The 20,629-nt window shown below is 39.5% G+C and overlaps 1 protein-coding gene across 4 annotated transcripts; it reads left to right on the forward strand.

Moving 5' to 3' along the window:
- The first annotated feature begins 730 nt into the window (after positions 1-730).
- steap3 (STEAP3 metalloreductase) lies at positions 731-19,474 on the forward strand. Of its 4 annotated transcripts, XM_020708762.1 has the most exons (9): positions 6,927-7,038; positions 7,621-7,861; positions 11,265-11,531; positions 11,608-12,135; positions 14,772-14,936; positions 17,728-17,787; positions 17,926-18,043; positions 19,104-19,166; positions 19,251-19,474. In XM_020708762.1, exons 2-9 carry the CDS (start codon positions 7,634-7,636, stop codon positions 19,322-19,324), a joined length of 1,503 nt encoding a protein of 500 aa, XP_020564421.1. In that variant the 5' UTR covers positions 6,927-7,038; positions 7,621-7,633; the 3' UTR covers positions 19,325-19,474. The 4 variants fall into 4 exon arrangements, with proteins under 4 accessions (XP_023821390.1, XP_020564421.1, XP_020564407.1 ...); XM_023965616.1 differs by lacking the exons at positions 6,927-7,038; positions 7,621-7,861 and having other exon boundaries at positions 11,425-11,527; XM_020708748.2 differs by lacking the exons at positions 6,927-7,038; positions 17,728-17,787; positions 17,926-18,043; positions 19,104-19,166; positions 19,251-19,474 and adding exons at positions 7,285-7,431; positions 16,193-17,190.
- Positions 19,475-20,629: the final 1,155 nt, after the last annotated feature.

Here is a 20,629-nt window from a genome sequence, read left to right on the forward strand (position 1 = left end):
ATCAGTGATATCCTGTATCTGCTGGCAGACATATGTCATAGACCATTCCTACAAAAAACTGACCATCGTGGAACCCTGACTGGACAGCTACAGGAAGTTGCAGCATCAGCTCCTGTCCTAATGGGTGACCCTAATGCCACACAAAGGTCACCGAAGACACCTCTGTCCTCGTCGGCTCGCGTGCCTTTACCGACGATGAGGTCCTGTCGGGTCATGGCAGGGGGCTTCTGTTAATCTACCTGCACACCTCCAGCAAACCTCTTCTGACCTTTCGTCTCGTGCTTCAACATTTTACAACTTCAAGCCGGCAAAGTTCAGATGAAATGAAAGGAAGAACAAAAACCTGCAGTTTTGGTCCATTCTCTCCATCAAACTGAATCAGAATGAACTCCATTGATGTGATTTGGAGAAAGAAATGGGCTACCACTCCAAGACATCAGCAATTGAAAGCTGTGAGTGAGGAGCCTTCAAACCACATACATGTGCCGAGGACCTGCAGCGATGTGAACAAACACGAGTCGCTTCTGAGGACGGAAAGGCCGTGTTTGCCAGGGTGTGTGTGCGAGAGGCAGCACGGCCAGCCGGGGGGGTTCAACCTTTTGCAAGTGGCAAAGGCAGACATGATGAAGTCATGGTGACAGTGCGCGGCCCGCGGGCAGACATCTTTTTAACACGCTTCTGCTTTTTTATCCTAATCCTAGGGCCAGCTTATCAAATACACCAGCTTTGCAGCGTGAGGGGGGAAATGAGAGCAGAGCTGCAAGCTACAGAAGCCGGGAAAAAGGTATAAGACCTCATTTATTCATGCAGTATTTCACTATTTAGATGATTTAACGCGCCAAGAGCTCCACATCTGCATTACTCTTGTTCACAATTTAATAGCCTTTTTTAAAGGAGGACTGACGAGACATTCTTTTATTCTTTCCTTGAAACCTTTCATTATTTAGGTGCAAATAAGTTAAAAAGATGGACCAGAAAAATAGACCAGAGCAAAACTATGAGGGACTTAAAGACCCACCCTGATGAAAATTGCGTTTTCAACATGTTCTTGTAGCATTTTCCTGTTGATGGCGGACAAATATTAAGAACATAAGTTGAAAATTGCATTTCTGAGTCTTTTTTTAAATTCTAATTGTTGTAAATCAGGAGCAAACGACAAAAATGCCAGAGATTATTTGAGATGTTAAAAATACAATGGGCGGGCCACGAGCTCCCTGCTCTGCTCCATTCTGATGCATCCACTTGTGAACGGCTAGATAAAAAATGTCCTCGTCCGAGCTGGGATCCAGCCTGAAACTGTGGGGCTTCACAGCTCTAATGTTGCTCGCCATGTTTTGTTGCACCTCTAATGTTAGATTGTGGGTGTAAGAAGCTGTAAGCTAGCGAGAGGGGGTGTAAACAGAGAGCTCTCAGCAGCGATGAGGGGAAGGGTACTCCACGCTAAAAGACCGGCCTACAACTCCTGCCGGTCTGTAGACACTAAGTCCCAGAAATCGACCCAGATTATTTTAATTTTTGCTTAAAAACGACATAATCACGGTTAAAAGATGACAGGGAATGGTTTGAAAATTGATCAAAGGGTGATCAGAGGTTTTGCTCCACCTGGCAACAACTTTAAAAAAAGTAAAGACTACACATTTAAAAAAATTACCATATTTTCTGTACTATATGTTGCTCCCAGGAATAAAGAATAAAACATAATTAAGTCACTATTTCAGGGACGATTAAGAAACAAAAAACGCACTAAAACAACTGAAAGGCAATTTATTTAATAGAATAGAAAAATAAAATCTGAATTTATATATTCTTCGCTAATGTAACTGATTGATTCACAAGGCTTCACTGAAAGGGGGGGGCAGGGCGCCGGGGGGAATGTGGCAAGGAGAGTGCAAGGCTGGAAGACGTAAAATAACGGTTGCTAAATTTATGAATAAAAACATTTTTGGGGGGAAAATGCACAGAAAGAAGCACAACTTTAAAAAGGAATATGAATAGATGAGCTTTTCCTTTCTGTCAGGAATATATTCCTAACTACCAAATCCACACAAGCAGCTGCTGTAACTGAGTGATGGTCTCATTTTAATGCACAACCTTTCAACTGTGTCCTTTAAACCAATTTTATTTACATGATTTATACAATTAGTGATGGATAATTAAGTTTAGATCATATTAAAACTCACATAAAGATCAAAACTAAGATTTTTGTCAAAAGACCCAAAAATTAGGTGTATTTTGTTGATGGATTGATAGAAAGTAGGATTGAATTTTGATGGTTTTTATTAAAAACCAATGGTTCTCTATGAGTGAAATTGTACTGACTTGTTTGAGCTAAGAAGAATCCATTGAAGAAATTGTTAAAGTCATCAGCTGGTCTTTTATCACTCTAACAAGGCTGTATTTATCAATAAAACCAAAAAATGTGAGTGTAAAGAGAAAACAAAGTCAGTCGGAACCTAGGACCAATTGATCCTTGTCAATGAGAAGCAAAAGATAATGGGGCAACTGGAAAACAGGCAATCTAGAAGAACCAGGGTCTTAACATTGAGCCTTGAGGTACTCCTTGAGAGTGACGATCCCACTAGTTATCAATTTCAAGACATTCTGCTCTTTTTTACTTAAAATAGCAGAATGGTCCTTTTCAGTGAGTAATCTGAATGTTTGCAAGATCATGGAGAGTTTCTGCTTATTAAGCTTCCTCCTCAGATTGTCCTTTTCTACTTCTGATAAAGACATCACACTTAGGACATGCACTAACACCCATTCACGGGTCAACAGTATTTCCATTGAAGGAACAAAGAAGAAGCTTGCATCCTTTCCTCCACAAAGGCAGTTACAGCTGTGTTCCTTTTAGCCTGAATCTCAGTCGCCGCCTTTGACCTTTTGTTCCTTTAAATAAAGAGCATGAAGGCGTTTGGTGGCTTTTCTTGACAAATTCAACCTTTCTGCACACATAAAGCAGAAACAGAACCAAGGTCTGGATGTAAAATGATTGGTTGGACCCCAATCTGTAGGCAACCACTAATCAGGCAATTAAGCTAGGGGGAGGCTGGGCGACGGTTGTTCCACCAATCGGGGGTTCGTCTATCAGCTGTCCCCGACCTATCCTCCTTCCTCAAACAGCACTGTTTTAATTGCACCTTAGATATGTGCGACCCTTTGTAGTGGCGGTGCTTGGACATCACTGCCAGCAGTCAGGAGATGTCCTCTCAGTCCCCTACCCACCAATTTTAACTGCACCCTTTAGTACACACACCGTTTACCCTAAAACAATATATACTCCTACATGCATGCACACACAAAAAAACAAACAGACACACACACGCCACACTAGGAAGGTGGGACTTTGGATTTTCTGTCCCCTAACCCAGCGGTCCCCAACCTTTTTTAACGCCGCAGACCGGTATGACGTCATACAAAATTTTCACAGACCGGTCTTCAACATGTGGCGGACGATTAATGTAGCAACGCTACGATGAAGGAGGAACAGAGACCTGACGAGACGAATCTCGAGCTTTTATTTTGACACGCATAGCATTGTACACCGCACAGGTGTCATCATCCTCTCCCCTTCCCACACTCATGGTGCAAAAAAGAAGTACTGTCTATTAAATGTAGCTTTCTTTCTTTTGGAAGTTGATTTTCCCCTTGGCAAAGAAACGTTCCAAAGACGTTTGTTTTTTACTCATTTTACTAGCTCCTGGGTTTTATTTTAGCGGTAACCTATCACGTAACCGAGAAGAGCGCCTTGGCCTGCGTCAAGAGTGACAGCTGCCCCAACCCATCCCTGGTGGGGGGAACCCTAAAGATTGTACAATTGTTGATTGTAGATTAAATTCTACTCGACAAACATTTGATTGTTTTAATCTATGGCATAAATCAATCTAGATCTTAACAGAATAGATCTGACACACTTAAACAGGTAAAGTGTGTTGTAGTTTTTCTGGCTGGCTACAGAACACAACACAGAGGTTGTTCATTTACAGAGTTTTGCATAAATGATAAACATTTGCGTGCAGATCAGCTGCATTAGGGATCACACAAAGTGAAACCAGAAGCATCTTCAGCTGACAAAAAGCTTTCATTTCATTTCATTTCTGCCATAAAACTTTAGTATGTCTGACCTGAAATATGCTTTACTGCATTTTTCTGCAAATGGTTCAAAGATCATTTCCCATAAAACTTCTGTTCAGCTTTAAAAAAATGTTGTCTTAAATGTATTTTTAACTATATTGTAACCTGTATTTTTTTCTGAAAATTAAAAAAACTATAGAATAAAACCTTATCAAACAAATATTTGCAGAACACCTTACTTGCTACAACTAAATGAAACTTTTTTATTGTTTTCAAGAAGTATATGGAAGGTTTGAGCACAGATAACTCTCTTCACTAGTTAAGCATGGCGATGGAAGGGTAATGGTTTGGGTTTGTCAACTTTACATTGTAAAGTAGCTTGATTGGTTCCTTTGAAATAAAACCTTGTTTTTCTATTAAAAGGTGCTATTTTTTTTTAGCTTTTTACAGTAAATCCATACATATGATAATATGTTACCTTTGGAACACCGAAGAACCCTTTTTTCCCACGAAAACAGACCACATCCTCTCTTTTTCAAAGATGAAAGGAAAGCGTTTAGCCGATCTCCACTGGCTCCACGGAGAAAGTGGGTGTGTCTGTTGGCAGGAAGGGGTTGTTCTCACTTATATACGTCAATAAGTGAGGACATGTTTTTTCAGAGGTTGGGAGGGCAGGGTTTTAGAGAAATACGTGAGAGAGATGCGTGAATGGATCATTTGGGGAGAACTTTTTTGAGGAATTAACATTATAATACACTTAACAGCTTAAAAAAGGGAATTTTAAATGATATTGGCCCCTTATACTTTTTTAATTATCGCTTCATTGTCTTGAGACACTGTGTTATTTGGCAGTTTTTGGTGATTTATTATAGGATAATAATAATGTAAATCCATTGCAACCTGCTTGATTTTTTTCTCTCCATTTACCAAACATACGTAAGAAGTTATCTGATCTTAAATCGTCTTCCAGAAGAAGTCAAATAAGAAAAAAAAATCTTTGTTTTCACTTATCTCCAACCAAATAAACAGATACTTTGTAGGCGTATCTAAAATGTAAATAACAGAAGGAGGTACAAGACAATGCAGATTAAAAAGAGGAGCAAACATACCGGGGAGTGCAGGAGACAGATAACAGATGTAAAGCTGGAGCAAGGTGTCAGATAAGAAAGGGAGTCGACACAGTCAGTTTAAGACTCGTCACACAAGGGAACAAAAGCGGTGGAACTTAAAAAAAAAAAAACTGCAGAAAATGCTTTTAACTTCTGCCTAAAAATACTTCTATTTACTTCTGATATGCTGAAAAAGAATGTGTGTCATAATTACACAGAAGGTTAATTTAAAGACTGTGTGCTAAAACAACCATTCTACCAGAAGGATGCTGATAAAACTAGAATGCCAAAATGCCATTGTTAGTGTTCCACATTGACAACAAAACGGATGTTTTTTACTCTAAATCAGGGGTAACCGAACTTCTGACGAAGAGGATCAGATTTAGTGTGTTTTAGGGCCAACCATGTCGCTGACATTCTTTTCACTCTGATTATACTTGAAAAACAATTTAATGAAAATTCTAGTGCTATACGATACTTTTTGTTTCTTCTAAACATATTGTGCGTTTTCCCCCCAAAAATGCTGTGAATTTCAGAGGTGAATGAAAAAAGCCTGTCAAAAAAAATAACAAAACACTTTTGTCAATGTTAAATTTTCGATTCAAATGAAAAGTTACATATCAATTACTATTAGATACCTCCACATTTGGATTGTATCAACAAGAAATAAATGTTTTTATTTTTATTTAATGGTATAAACCATGTAATATTTATTTTAATTCATTAAAAAATACTCCAATCTATACTTAGTCCGACTGGTCTAGCTGTCAACTTCTTTTTTATTATTTTCCGTCCTCATTTTAGAAATGAACCAACCAAAGACTGCCATCACCCACTTGTCTTCTTACTGTTTCTTAGCACTGTTGTCACTTTAAACTGTTATTATTATTATTATTATTATTATTATTGTTATTATTATTATTATTATTATTATTATTATTATTATTATTATTATTATTATTATTATTATTATTATTATATCATACGTATGCAGTATATTTGACCACTAAAGCTGACTTCGCTTGATTTGACGCAACTTAAAATGAACTCTAAAGTTACAGAAGGGTCCCACCACAGTGATGTCACAGGTTTACAACGGCTTATACCGGAGTTTAGCCAATCACGAATCAAGAAATCGTACACACAATATCAGTGATTTTATTACAGGAGCCTGCTGGCCGGTGGAAATTTTAAGGCAGGCCGTATTTGCCACAAGAGCCGGACTTGGGACATGCCTTCCATAAACTGTATGAAAAAAAGCAAAAATTACAAATCTCAGAAATCTGTGAGATACAAAACTGAGTACATGTTTAATTTTTATCAAACTTTTGTGGAATATACGAATTACATATTCATCAAATAATATAAAGCATAATTTTAAAATTAGAATTTGCTTTACAATTTAAGAGTTACAGGTCTGTTTCAGTAACTGCTCCACTTATTCGCAGACGTGCATCAAATAATTGATGCAATTTACAGTTAATGATATATTCTAACCTTTTCTGTCAGTTAAAAAAAGTTTTAAAGGAAGACTTTAATTTATTACAGCGCTACATAAATGCTATAATCTTTTACTTTGATTCTGTTTGGATTGTTCTTCTTTCTGATATACAAAATGTGAAGATACATTTGGATGTAAATGTGATGTGTACACAAAAAAATACCTACGTAAAAGTATATATTTTTTAAATTTTAAAAGAAAGAAAAAACAAAACGAAAGAAAAGAGGGGCGGGGTTATGTCGCTTTCGTCACTCCCGCGTGGTAGGGCGTGGCTTCAGCTACCGCGTGACGTTATCAGGAAGAAACAGGACTGCAGATTACAGTAAACGGCGACGCGGCTCCATAAAACAGCTGCCGGTAAGTAAGAAAATACAGTATTTAATTTCCTACATCATTTGCTTTATATGCATTGCAGTCCTGTGGTTTTGTTTTTCCATCCGGCTCGTGTTTCCTTACTTTTACCGCGCGGTGTTTGAATAAACTTTATTTGTAGCGTAAGTTCTGACACAACAAGGACGACGTGCAAGGTGGTTTCTACTAGCGGCTTTGCCGCTGAATATCTGCGTTCATTATGGAGCATTATCGTACTGCTGCGTGTTTATTTTTTATCTACGTGCAGTATATCTTATTTAGTGGTGATTTTAAAGACTTGGGGACTTCTTTTGACGCTCCTTTAAATAGTTCATCAAGGGAAAATTCAATACAAGTAAAAAAAAAAGTGACCAAAGTCGGAGAACATACAGCATCTAGGTTGTTTGTGGTTTGCCTTAATTGTTGTATTGTATTTTTATCCTTTTAATGGGCAAAAAACAGCTTTGAAACTGTAGTTACAGATTGAAAATCTCAGCTGAGTCTCGCGTAACAATATCCTGCAAAAATATTTGTTTTTGGCAACAAAATCCTCTTTTCCCTTAGTGTAATTTCTTATTTTGTCTTCAGATTTGCAGAAAAGATGCCGGACGAGATGTCACGGCCACTGGTCCCAGGGTGGAGTGAATCAGGAGGCTCCAGACAGCTTGAGGCCTCCCTGTCGGACCCCAACACCCCCACGATCGGCATTCTGGGAACAGGTGACTTCTCCCGCTCGCTGGCCAGGCGACTGGTGGCTTCTGGTTACCAAGTGGTGGTGGGGAGCCGAAGCCCCGCTCGGTCTGTGGCTCTGTTCCCAGAGGAGGTCGAGGTAACACAAACACATGCAGGCTCACACTCGCCTTCATAATTGCTGTTTTTCTGGTGATAATTGCACCTTTTCTGACTTTTTCCCCTCTGTTTTCATGTATACACAATTGATCTCAACTTACAATTAGTTGACTTTTCTAAATACGAGATTTTTGAGGCCTTGAGTATTCTTTATATGTGATATCATGATGCATTTTTTTGGTAAATCTCTTTAAAATCATGACGTTTCTTATGTTATTCTCTTATCTACGATATGAGAAAAACTTGCGATATTAGCGAGCAATAATGCAATGACGATATGACTTACGATGCATGAACAGATGGCAACAAAAAAAAAGGAACGAACACATCATTTCCATTTTGCTGCAACATTTTTATTTGATTAAAGTCAACATAGAGTTAAATTATGCTCCAAATGACCCTCGTCTAACATAAAAGAGCTCCGTTTGATTGGCTCTTAAATACTTTAAGCTGCCATTAAATTGTTTTAGCATTTAAGAATGATCATTTATCACATTTTATCTTTTGCAATACACATATCACATAGGCTGACATTGTGCGAACGATACATTTGTGATTTGTTCTGCTGGCCTGCCTTTTTTGTTCTTTGCTGCAGAAAGACTACAATTTCTCTTAAATCGAGGTTTCACATGGTTTTTTTGAAGGTTTATTAATATTTTTTGGACCTTTATAACAATTTAAGCATTAAAATCCTGCTCAGCTTAGTTAAAAACCAAAACCAATGATGGAGCCAATGTTCAAAAATGGTCAGAACAGGTAGAATAGGGCAAAAGAAGGAAGTGGCTGATCCAAAAAAAAAGGATATCTAGACGAACACACATTTATCTCATGACTTTTTTGTTCTTTTTTGGTTCTTGAGTGATTCAGAAGTCATTGTGAAGTATTTTAAATAAACAACACAGCCGTCTGGCACTTTTCAAGCCGCACCAAAAATATGTTTTTTCAGGAAAGCCTGAAAAGATCTGCCGTAAAATTTTAATTATCAAATCATAATTTCGCTCCTAGAGGGACAACCAGTCAACGCATGAGAACTGTCATACGTTTTTTTTACGATGTGCTATCAGGAAAAAAGGAATTGATCGCTTGGCTATGTTGGTTATATCTCTAGGTTTACTCTGAACCTTTCTAAGTAGTATTTCAGTGCTTTAGAAAGAGGAATTTGAAAATTCTTATGTTGCAAGGATTCATACTTGAAGATCACACTTTTCCAAAAACAAAAAAATCTGTAATCTGAATCACCTACATAAATCTATTCTCTAAGAATTCAGTTGTTTTTTCTATTTTTTCCTCTACTTGTAATCTCCAACAGTTTGAAAATAAGTTCCTCAGCAACAGTTTCACATCCATAAAAATCTTAATTTGTTGCTGCTTCATTAAGATGAGGAGACGAATAGTCACTAATTTCGAATATGATGTCGACGATTTTACAAAGTGAAAATCTAATCGATATAAGCATTTTGTGACGACTATTTATGAACTCACTGTTCTGATGAAGAAAATGTTGATGGTTGATTTAAAAAATATGTTTAAATACTTTTTTTAAATTGTTCAAACGCAATGCATTGTGGTCTGTACTCGCCATTCTAGTAAGCATCGATGGACAATGTTTTTTCGCAGAGCCTTCTGGGAAATGTCTAAGGCACTGGATTTTGGAATTGTAGATTCGGACAGCACCATAAAATGACAAACGCACTATATAGTGCACTATGTAGTGAGTAGGGAAGGAAATCTGGACACAGCCATTGTGTTAGAGGGATAACATGAATGGAAGTGGGCTAGCTTTGGGCAAAAAAAGCTTAGAAGTTCCTAAAAACGTACTCCTAAAATAAATATTTTGCTGTCACAAATAGTAATTGAATAACTTTTAAGCCTCTTGAGGAGACACAACAACAGCAAGTTGGTGTTTCTGCTTTTATTTTTAGACTTGAACTGGAGCCAAAAAAGTAGGAAAAATCAAATGAACATTAGTCACGAGTCCCAAACCTAAAACTGAAGTCTGACTCAAGTGCTCATCTCTGAGATTAGGCAGTAACACCTGGTAATAGCTAGTGAGAAAAAAGTTGAAAGTACGCAACTTGGCAACAAGTTTCTGAGAAATTGTAGAAAATGAAAACTGTATCAATGTTAGAAAATCTCAGTTTTTGGAACAACTTTTTACAGAACATTTCCTACTCATTGGGATGTGTGTAAACGGAGTTGTGACTCGTACTCTGTAGGAAGTCTTATAACTACTCCAGCACTGCCGGACAACGGCAAAGCACCATCAGTAGTTCTAGTATAACTACATCTAGTTTTGTTGGGGATTTGAATGGTGATGTCAGTAATGGTCAATCTATTGGAATCACACTTTGATTCATGGAGGACTTAAGAACAGGAGATCGATCCGAGTAGCGTTGAGAATTGTAAAATCTTCTTTTAACAGATTACGAGGACATTATCGGTCACAATAAAATGATCCAAACTTTGTCTACTGAGAAGAACATTCTTGTCTTTTGGTGCTGTTGATTTGGTGGGTGTGGAATGACTTCCAATGAAAAGTCCATGCAAACGCGTGTTTTCACGGGAAAAACTCTTGTATTCACGCGTAGCTACGCAAGTTTCAACCGATTTGGTAGTGACACATCGATGGCGTACCTTTGAGTTCACATGGAGGCGAAATTTTGTGTCTGACCAAGTATTTCAAATCCATGGAATTGAGCGGGGAGGGGAAAGACTCGGAACAAGATTCATGAGATTTGCGTCGCCTCAATATTTCGCACCAACCCTCTTCCGACTGTAGTCAAGTAGACATGCGAACATGGGCTAAACACGGCCAGTGTGAACATAGCATGAGCTCCAAACATCTCCCTGCTTTGTTCAACAGAACATGAAAAAGTGTGACATGTGTGAGTTAATCTTGCAGATTAGGAAACAGTCTTTACAAGTTTATCACATTAACGTGAAGACTTTGAGTGCCCACTCTCATTTGTCTGGCAACTGGACTTGGTTTGGCTTTAATTACTAAACACAAGATGTCTTGAAACATCTTTAAAAACAAAGGATATACAAAGTCTAGTTGCTTTTTTCTACCTACTATTTTAAAGTTTTGTGAATATTATTTGAATTTGTATGAAGGAATTTTAAATGGATTCTTGCTGGCCGGAGTGACCTTTTAATCAAGTCAAATCCCTATAATAAATGGAGTTTAAGGACAATGATCAAAGAGACTCAACCAAGCTGGTTTTGTACTAAGGCAAAATAAAACTTTCAGTAGTTTGTAATAAGGAAAGGCCTGGTGTTGACATTGATGAAAGGGTACACCCGTCTGTCCATGCAGATGTCGGACTCTGAAACTGCTAGGATCCTCCAAGCATCAACAGAAAGTGCCCGAACTGTTCTTGCAGGTGTCATCCCAGATGGAGGCAGCGACCCAGGCGGATGTCGTTTTCGTCGCAGTATTTCCAGAGCACCACTCTACGCTGGTGACCCTGAAGTCCGCTCTGGCCGGGAAGACGCTCGTGGACGTCAGCAACAGTTTAGGCATCAACCGAGACGGGCCGTCCAACGCCGAACACCTCTCCAACCTTTTCCCAGACAGTTTTGTGGTGAAAGGCTTCAACACTTTATCCGCCTGGACGCTCCAGATGGGACCGCGGCATGGAATCAGGCAGGTAGGACTCATCAGCGGGTACTGAGGGTTTTTACATTGATGGGGTTGGGTTTGATGTATGTTTTTGTTTTGGGCAGGTTCCCCTGTGTGGCAACAGTAGTAAGGCCAAAGACTTGGTGAAGCACATCTGTCACAGGATGGGCTTCATCCCTGTGGATATGGGCTTCCTGTCATCTTCCCTGGAGGTGGAAAACCTCCCACACCATCTGTTCCCTTCATGGCGGATCCCTGTCCTCTGCATGCTGTGCCTTTTCATCTTCTTCTACCTGTACAACTTCATTCAGGAAGTCATTCACCCCTTAGTCAAGACGGGAAAGGGCGCCTTCTACAAAATGCCCATCGAAGTTGTCAATGCGTCTCTTCCATCGGTGGCGCTGGTGATGCTGGCCCTGGTTTACCTTCCAGGCTTGTTTGCCGCCTTCATCCAGCTTCAGTGGGGCACCAAGTACAAACGCTTCCCCGACTGGCTGGACCGATGGCTCACCGCGAGGAAGCAGTTTGGCTTGTGTAGTTTCCTGTGTGCCGTCACGCACGCCGTTTACAGTCTCAGTCTTCCTCTGAGAAAGTCCGCCCGCTACAAACTCTCCAACATGGCTTACCAACAGGTGAGTAAAAAGAGCGAAGGAGTCTCTGGTCATTAGTCAGACGGCCTTCAATCTATCTGTGCATCCATCGATGCTTGCTTTTTCCTAGACAGAGCTAAAGATGGTGTATAAATATGAATCTGTGTTTTAGGTAATCAATACAAAAGACTAGCTTTAAGGATTTAAGCAGTAGCTTAAGTCTAAAAAAAGCTCATTTAGGTTACAATTACAATTATTTTCCGGACTATAAGTCGCCCTTTTTTTCATAGTTTAGCAAGGGGTGCGACTTATACTCCGCAGTGACTTATATTAAATACATTGTCAACCCTCCTGTTATGTTCATTTGTGAGGAACAGAGATGATGTTCCTGGGTCAATTTGATGTATGAGGTATGTTAAGTGTTAAGAGTATGTTAAGTGACTCAGAGAATCAGCAAACTTTTTTTAAAGTAAGATCTTGAAGGCTAACAACATAATATTCTATTTTCCAATGATTTCATAGATTCAGAAATGCAATAAAAATGACAACTGTTTCTACAAATACAGGATGAAAACAGAGTATTAGTTGGCCAATGATGCTTCATGAAAGGAATAAATAAATAAGTTTGAGAAAGAATTACTGTGAAATTATGAGATAAACAGTCTGCTATGATTGTGTCATATAAGGTTGTGCAAGTTATTAGTTCTTGGTCTCAGATTTTGTCAAATAAATTTCCCGTCAAACTTCGACTTATGTGTTTTTTTCTACTTTATAATGCATTTTCGGGCTGGTGCGACTTATACTCCGCAGCGACTTTTAGTCCGGAAAATACGGTAGTTTTTTTTAAGTCTCAAACTTAAAATGACAAAAAACACCATTAATAGCTTTATTATTAATAGCTTTATTATCACTAGCGGCCGTGGTGCAGCGGTAAAGTAGTCAACCTCTGATCGGAAAATTGCAGATTCGATTACCGCCTCGCCCGCCCATGTGTTGAAGTGTCCCTGGGCAAGACACTGAACCCCACCTTGCCTCTGGTGGAAGGTTGGCACCAGTGTTCGGCAGGAGCCACCACCAGGGTGTGAATGGGTTTGTGACTGTAAAGCGCTTTGAGCCTTCGAGGATCCCAAGTATTACCATGTAGTTACAAAGGTTAAAAAAAGTATTGGCCCCCTTTTGTGTCTGCTTTGGTGCAATAACTACCACCCGCTCGGCCGTGCACTACTTCATGTTGTTTGATGTTTCCTTCCAAACAGGAGCCTCTCAAATAATTTGCATATTCAGAAGTTGTCGACAATTAAATGGCAAAGCCCAAACATGGTGGCTGTAGTGTGGTAGTGCGGGACTGTTTCAGTACATGGACGACTGCCCACGATTGTTGGAAGTCGTGAATTTTGTGATCTGCCGGGCATCCTGGTGCAGGGGGTCATCCCTCAGTTCATTAGTTAAGGGCAACTCCCAGTTTTGGGGCAACGATGATCCTGAGGAAACGGGCAATTCTTCACTCACTCCAAGAACCAGATTGTTTTTGCAATTATTCTTTCTTCCTGCGCCACATACCTGGAAACTCGCCCAAACTTGCACGCACCTCTTACTCGATGAAAATGACTGTGACGTAGTTAACGGCAGGTTGTTTTTTTTTTGCCTCCCAGGCCAGATTTTATTTTCTGAATTTGCTAGATATGCTTTTGTAGCTGTGCTATGGGTTCAGATGGTTTTGTCCACTTTCGACGGTCCAGTGTGAAAGTAAACCAAAAGAAGACAAGACTGTAATGTCATAAAAATCAGAAGATGGGGGGCATCAATGCTGCACGGTGGCGCGGTGGTTAGCGCTCTTGCCTCACAGCGAGAGGCGGTTCAAGTCCCGGCTGGGGGATATGAAACACACAACATCAATGGGGGACCTTTCTGTGTGGAGTTTGCATGTTCTCCCCATGCATGCGTGGGTTTTCTCCGGGATCTCCGGCTTCCTCCCACCCTCCAAAAACATGCTTCATTAGACGCTGAGTAGCTCGGTTGGTAAGGTGAGAGACTACCATGCAAGAATCCAGGGTTCGATTCCCGGAGGGGAAGAAACAATGGTACTGGGGGCAATTACCATATCAGTGGGGAGCAATTAACCTCACTCAGTGAGGGTCCTTAGGCAAGACCCTTAACGCTACTGCCAGTAGTAGTTCAAATGCGGAGAAGAATTTCCCCATTGAGGGATAAATAGATTATCCGAAAAAATAAATAAATATAAATAAATAATTGGCAACCCTAAATTGTCCCTAGGTGTGAGTGTCAATGGGTGTGTGATTGTGGACACTCTAACCCTAACAGACTGGCGACCTGTCCAGTCTGTTGTGCACCTGTCCTGGTCCCTGGACACCTGTCCACCAGGACACCAGGACAGGTGTCCAGGCACCTGTCCTGCTTTCACCCACAAGTGACCGGGATAGGCTCCAGCAGCCCCGTGACTCTGAAAGGGAAAAACGGAATAAAAAAATGAATGTGTTCAAATCTGGACCATAACCTTAAATATTTTGTTGGTGAGGAGAGTATCATGCTAAATAAAACATACTTTTTTTTTTAAAGGAACAGTGTGAATTATGAATAAAATTGTCAGATAATTTGAATTGGAAAATAACAGTTTAAAGGAAATTATTCATTTCATGCTCTTATTTTGACGCCGTCAGGTCAAAGCTGGGGTTGAGGATTCATGGAACGACGAGGAGGTGTGGAGGATGGAGCTGTACGTCTCTGCCGGCATCATGGCGCTCGGGCTGCTCTCGCTGTTGGCCGTCACCTCACTGCCGTCGGTGGCCAACACCCTCAACTGGAGGGAGTTCACCTTCATCCAGGTGCTGGCACGTGCCGAGGCTTCCGCCTTCTCCCGCTTTCCGGCTCTTCCCGTGCCTTCTCGTCTCCGTCTGAAGCTCTCGCTGCTTTCGCGCGCCGGTAATCCCCCGGCTGTCAGATTAGTCCCATCCAAGCAGACGGTGCGGTCTCTGCCCGGCACTGCAGGCCAAAGCTGCATGTGTGTTTGGAAATACTCATCCCGGATTTGACCGCTTTCTCAGTGTTTGACTTCCCTCTGCAGGGAGAGGGGGGATGTTTTCACCGTTTAGGTAAACGCTTAGTTTTCTATATTTTCATATCATTTGTCATTCTAGTACCTTTTACAAAGGTAAACCCGGTTCTCTTAATTTACATTAATGTTTGAGATAACTTTATTGAGAAAGGAACGATGCACATTAATGAACATTAAAACAAACGTGAATATGCCAGATTATAGCCACAGGCTCATTTCCATCTTTGGCAGGTTGATGTTAAAAGAAATAAAGTTTAAGCGATTGACAATAGATTATAAAACACAGATTTCCATTTAAATATAGAGAAAAATGTATCATTGTAATCATTGAAAATCCTCATTTATAAATATTTGAATATTTTTTTAAATATTTTCAAAAAAGGTCAAACTATTTCTAATTTGAAGCTACTTTACAAAACTAAATTCTAATTTTAGCTTTAAATAATATAAAAATAGATGAAAAATAAAATATACATGTATTGTTAATAATTAATAAACAAAACATTAGAATAAAACTTTATTGTTTGCACAAAGGGGAAAATGACTTGTTACTTTATAACAGCAGATAGACAATAAATAACACTACGAATACACTTTAAAAAGTTAAAGATCAATAGTAAAGTAATAAAATAATGATTGTTTAAAAAAATTAAATTCACAAAAATTACTAAAGAAGAAAACCGAATCCTGATGCCTAAATATAACTGAAAACAAAAATTTTGATAGAAACTGAAATAAAATTTAGATCTCATTTGAAAAGAAGCAGTTTCCTGTTGATTATCATACATTCTTTAGAGCATTTCTGTCAAAAATCCTAGTAAATTTATCAACTTAACTACTTTTTTATACATGTAAAAGCTGAACAGATGTAAAATCTTTGTTTTTTGCGTCTTTAGTGGTTTAAATTCTTTCAATCCTAAAGGGAAAGCTGGAAAATCACAACACCTCACGGAGCCTCGGAATGAAAACAAACCAGGTTTTCCTCCCCAACAGTCTTCAGATCGGCTCTCCTGTGCTGTTTTTCAGTCGTCTCTGGGTTTCTGCGCCCTGGTCACCGCCACGGCCCACACGCTCATTTTTGGGTGGAACCGCGCCTTCGCCGCAGCTCGCTACCCCTTCTACCTGCCCCCGAGCTTCGTCCTGGTCCTCATCCTCCCCTGCTTTGTCCTGTGCGGACGCCTGGCTCTCCTCCTGCCCTGCGTGGCCGCCCGTCTCTGGAAGATCCGCCGCGGGTGGGAGAGGAGCCGGCAGATCCGCTTCGCCCTGCCGGGGGAAGACTGCCGCAACGGAGTGGAGGACGTCAGCAACGTTTGAGAAAAGGACGATAAGCTACGAGTGAAGTCACTTTCCCTGTATCTCTGGGATGGAAAGCTCACATCTGGATCCAAACACGCTAACGCTACACTTTAAACAATCTATATGTGTTTAAACAGCACAATCTCTAAGAATAAACTAGATAGCTCTGTGACAAACTTAAAAAAATAGTTTCACTCATTTCTGTTGCAGTACCACTGATGGCCACTAGGCGCTGTCCTTTATATCCTCCTTGAAAGTCTCCCACCGTCCACAAATTGCTGAATTTTCCCTTTTTTTCTGATGACGTTTTGTTGCTCCTTAAGGTTTTTTGTGAAGAAAGTCTATGCTAAAGAAGAAACATCATTAGGCTGTTTGTTGGCGACGCCTTATTGATCAAAGACTCCTAATTGGTTCATGTGTTTATTTATATCTTCAAATATTGTTTAAATTTAAATACCAAAAAGTATTTATGTTACTTTTGAACGTGTCAATCAGTAAGTTAGCACTTTTTTTTGGCTTTCATTGGTCTGCTGATTCCTTACACTTTCTAAGTTCCACATCCTTGGCTGTTGATTTGACGGGTTTAATGTCATTTTTGTTTGTTTTGTCACTCGCTCTCCTAAAAGTCTCTTTCTGTTGGAATCGTAAAAATGTGTCGTGCCAAGTTTTTGTTACTGATACGTCTGTAAAAACTTCAAATCCAAAACAGTAAAGCAGATATTTTTGAACCTGGTGTTCTAGAAACGCTTTTTTAAATGATATTTTGGACTTTTTTCTTTTTCTTTTTTTTTTAAATCAATGTCACTAAAACTGGAATTAGGGATTTGACACCATTAGCATACCAAAAATGAAGTTTAATTTTGCTGTATAAAAATCTTGTTCGTCATGTTGCATCATCTCCTTCTGCATCTCTAAAGAAAATACAAATAACAAGAGTTTAAAAAAAGTCTTGTTTTTAAAGACTAAGTTCCCTTTTTCACAATTTACAAGACAATCAATTACAATGTGGAAGAAATCAGTTAAAAGCAGATTTACCCTAAATGTAAACAATTTAAAGGATATAATAAAAAATAAACTCAAATATTTTATTTATTAGAGAATTTTTAATAAAGAGACATAAACCAATTTAAAGTAACAACACTAGATTTAGTGGCTAGTAAGCCAGTCGATTTCATTTAGAGTGCAAATGCTGCCCTCTTGTGGTGAATTTGTGTAATTTGGGCGGTTTAGACAAAATCCCGCCCTTTCCTCTTGTTCTTCCTCAGATTCAGGTGAGACGGCGAGTTGGGCGAGTCCTCCTGATCAGTCTTTCTGCAAGCATGGCTGTGAGTACCAGCTTTTTTTAAATGTAGTTTTACATTCGTGGCTTTCGAGGTCTTTAGTTGACATGTTTGAACACGAAGAGCCTGGAGGTGGGTAGTGTTTGATCTTCTGCTCTTTTTTGTTGTCGTTTCACCAACCAGGAGGCCTTTGAGAAAGCTGCCGAGGAGGTGAAGGTGCTGAAGGAGAAGCCGAATCAAAGCGAGATGACTGATCTCTATGGGCTGTACAAGCAGGCCACGAAGGGAGACAACGACACAGGTGAGGAATAAGTGGGCAAACGCATGCGGAGCCACAAATGACACAGTCGCCATGTGTTTCCGTCGGTGTCAGACTCGTCCAACAGGTTTTTACCAAGCCGTGTGTGAGAGGATATCCTAAAAAGACTGACAAAGCTTGAGTTTAAAAAAAAAAGTCAATTAAAATGAGTTTGAAAGAAAAAATATGAGAGAAATGTTAAGCCTACACATGATTAAACACATATTTCTTGTTTACCTTTGACTTTTTCCGCTAACATGTGAAAAACTGGTCCATTTTTGGTTAAAATAGGACCTAAAATGAGATTTTTAGATGTATTACTGTAGTAGAAATCCGCTGTTTAACTTTTTAAATCAATAATACAAATAAAAAACCCACAAAGAATCTTTTCCATAGTACATTTTAAAAAGCAAAACCTCCTTTTTTATGCTAAGTTCCAGTAACTTGAACCACTAGAAGTGGTTACTTAGTGATAACTCCAATGGAAACTTAAATCTACTATAAAACTATATTAACTTACAATCGGGTTTCATGTTTAGGCTATTTAATTTTAATAACAATTATAAGTGTATACTAAATGTATACCAATTTGATTATTTTCTCATTTTTTACCTGAAAAGTGTATCAAAATGTATCAACAAGTGACTACTCACCTCAACAATAAAACATTTAACTGATTTTTACCTTTTGATGTCTAGATGGAGGTTTTAATTAAAACAAAGATTTCTATCTGTTTAAAAAAAAATTTTTTTTGTTTTTTTTTAACAGTTTTAGTTCAAACAATTGCAATTAGTCTTAAACTTAATGTAAGCCATGGATTTAGCATCTCTGCATCGTTTTGTAGCAATAAATGTTCAGCAAGTTTCTAAAACCAGAGATGTCGTTTGAGGAACTGCAACATTTTCGAAATTGTAGATTTGCAGCAAATTCAGGAAGACGATGTTGGGGCTCGCAGCTGAAAAGAATCACAGCATCACAGGCTGAAAGTATTTCCTGAAATGCCAAACATTCACCTTGGAGGACTGTTTTAAAGCAATTCAACGCCATACTTCTATATCCACAGAGCGGCCGGGATTTTTGGATTTTGTGGGCAAAACAAAATGGGATGCTTGGAGCTTAAAAAAAGGTGAGATGAAAAGAAAGTTTACGATTCTGGAAAGTAATACAAGTATTTAAAAAAAAAACCTTTTTTTTTTCTTCCTACTTACAGGTCTATCCAAAGAGAAAGCGATGGCCGAATATGTCGAATTGGTGGAAAAACTCAAATTAAAGTACGGAATCTAGACTCGGTCTCCTTAGAGATAAATGATGCCTCACAGTTTAGTTTTGACCGAAAATTCAAACCAAATGGCGTGGATGACCTTTTATCCACAGACACGATGCTCACACTAATGCTTAGGGAAACACGCAACAATAAAACATTTTAACAAATGGTTTCTTCCGCTTCTTTTATTATTTGGAGGATTGAAATGTCTTCCCAGAATTCTTTTCTCCAGCAGGAGAAGAATAGAATCCTGGGAAACCATCATTAGTAAGAAGTTTGTTAAAGTTCTTATTTTTTAACTATTTTTTTTAGGATGACTTATTGTTTTAATCTGATTTAAATGTTTGTTTTGAAGCTGATTCTTTAGGTTGTTTGTGACACTTCAAAGCTGCATTAGTACTCACACCATTAAAGCTCACTCACATATTTAGATTTTTATTGATAAACTGTGATTGATGTTAAACTACATTTGTTCAAAACTGCACAAAATATTATTTAGGGATTTATCCAACCTTCAGAAGCTGGAAGAAATTTATCAGTATAAGAGCTGCAGTTTAGCTTAATTGTTAGATGATCAGAAACTACGTCACTTTCAGGGTTTGGAGCCTCTATAACAGAATATTAGAACCGAATTTGTCAATTCTTGAGGCCATACCATTTCCTTGGTGTCCCCCAGTGTGGTTTCTCAAGTCTCAGGAACAGCCCTCCATTGTTGTGGAAACTTTTCATCTCGCTAAAAGGTCAGTCCAGAGGGGGTCCGGTTTTGGGACCACAGGATTTCCTCTCTCCTCTTTGCAGATGATATTGTCCTGTTGGCTTCATGGAGCCAGGGCCCCCAGCGTGCATTGGGGCGGTTTGCGGCTGGGATCAGCACAGTTAACTCTGAGGTTCTCGACAGGAGAATGGTAGTTTAAATAGGTGGAGGAGTTTAAATATCCTGGGGTCTTGTTCACGAGTGAGGGGAAAAATTGGAGCGTCCACTGTTGTGCAGTCGCTGGTCCGGTCCATTGTGGTGAAGAGAGAGCTGAGCCAAAAAGCAAAGCTCTCAATTTACCGGTCGATCTTTGTTCCAATACTCACCTATGGTCATGATCTCTGGGTCATGACCCAAAGTACGAGGTCCCAATTACAAGCGGCTGAAATGAGCTTCCTCTGCAGGGTGGCTGGGCGCTCCCTTAGAAACAGGGGGAGGAGCTCGGTCATCCTGAGAGAGCTCGGAGTAGATCAGCTTCCACATCCAGAGGAACGAGTTGAGGCGGCTTGGGCATCTTGATGCCCCCTGGACGCCTCCCTGGGGAGGTGTTCCGGGCATGTCCCACTGAGCG

Source organism: Oryzias latipes, chromosome 2 (genome assembly GCF_002234675.1).
Source record: "Oryzias latipes chromosome 2, ASM223467v1".
NCBI lineage: Eukaryota > Metazoa > Chordata > Actinopteri > Beloniformes > Adrianichthyidae > Oryzias > Oryzias latipes.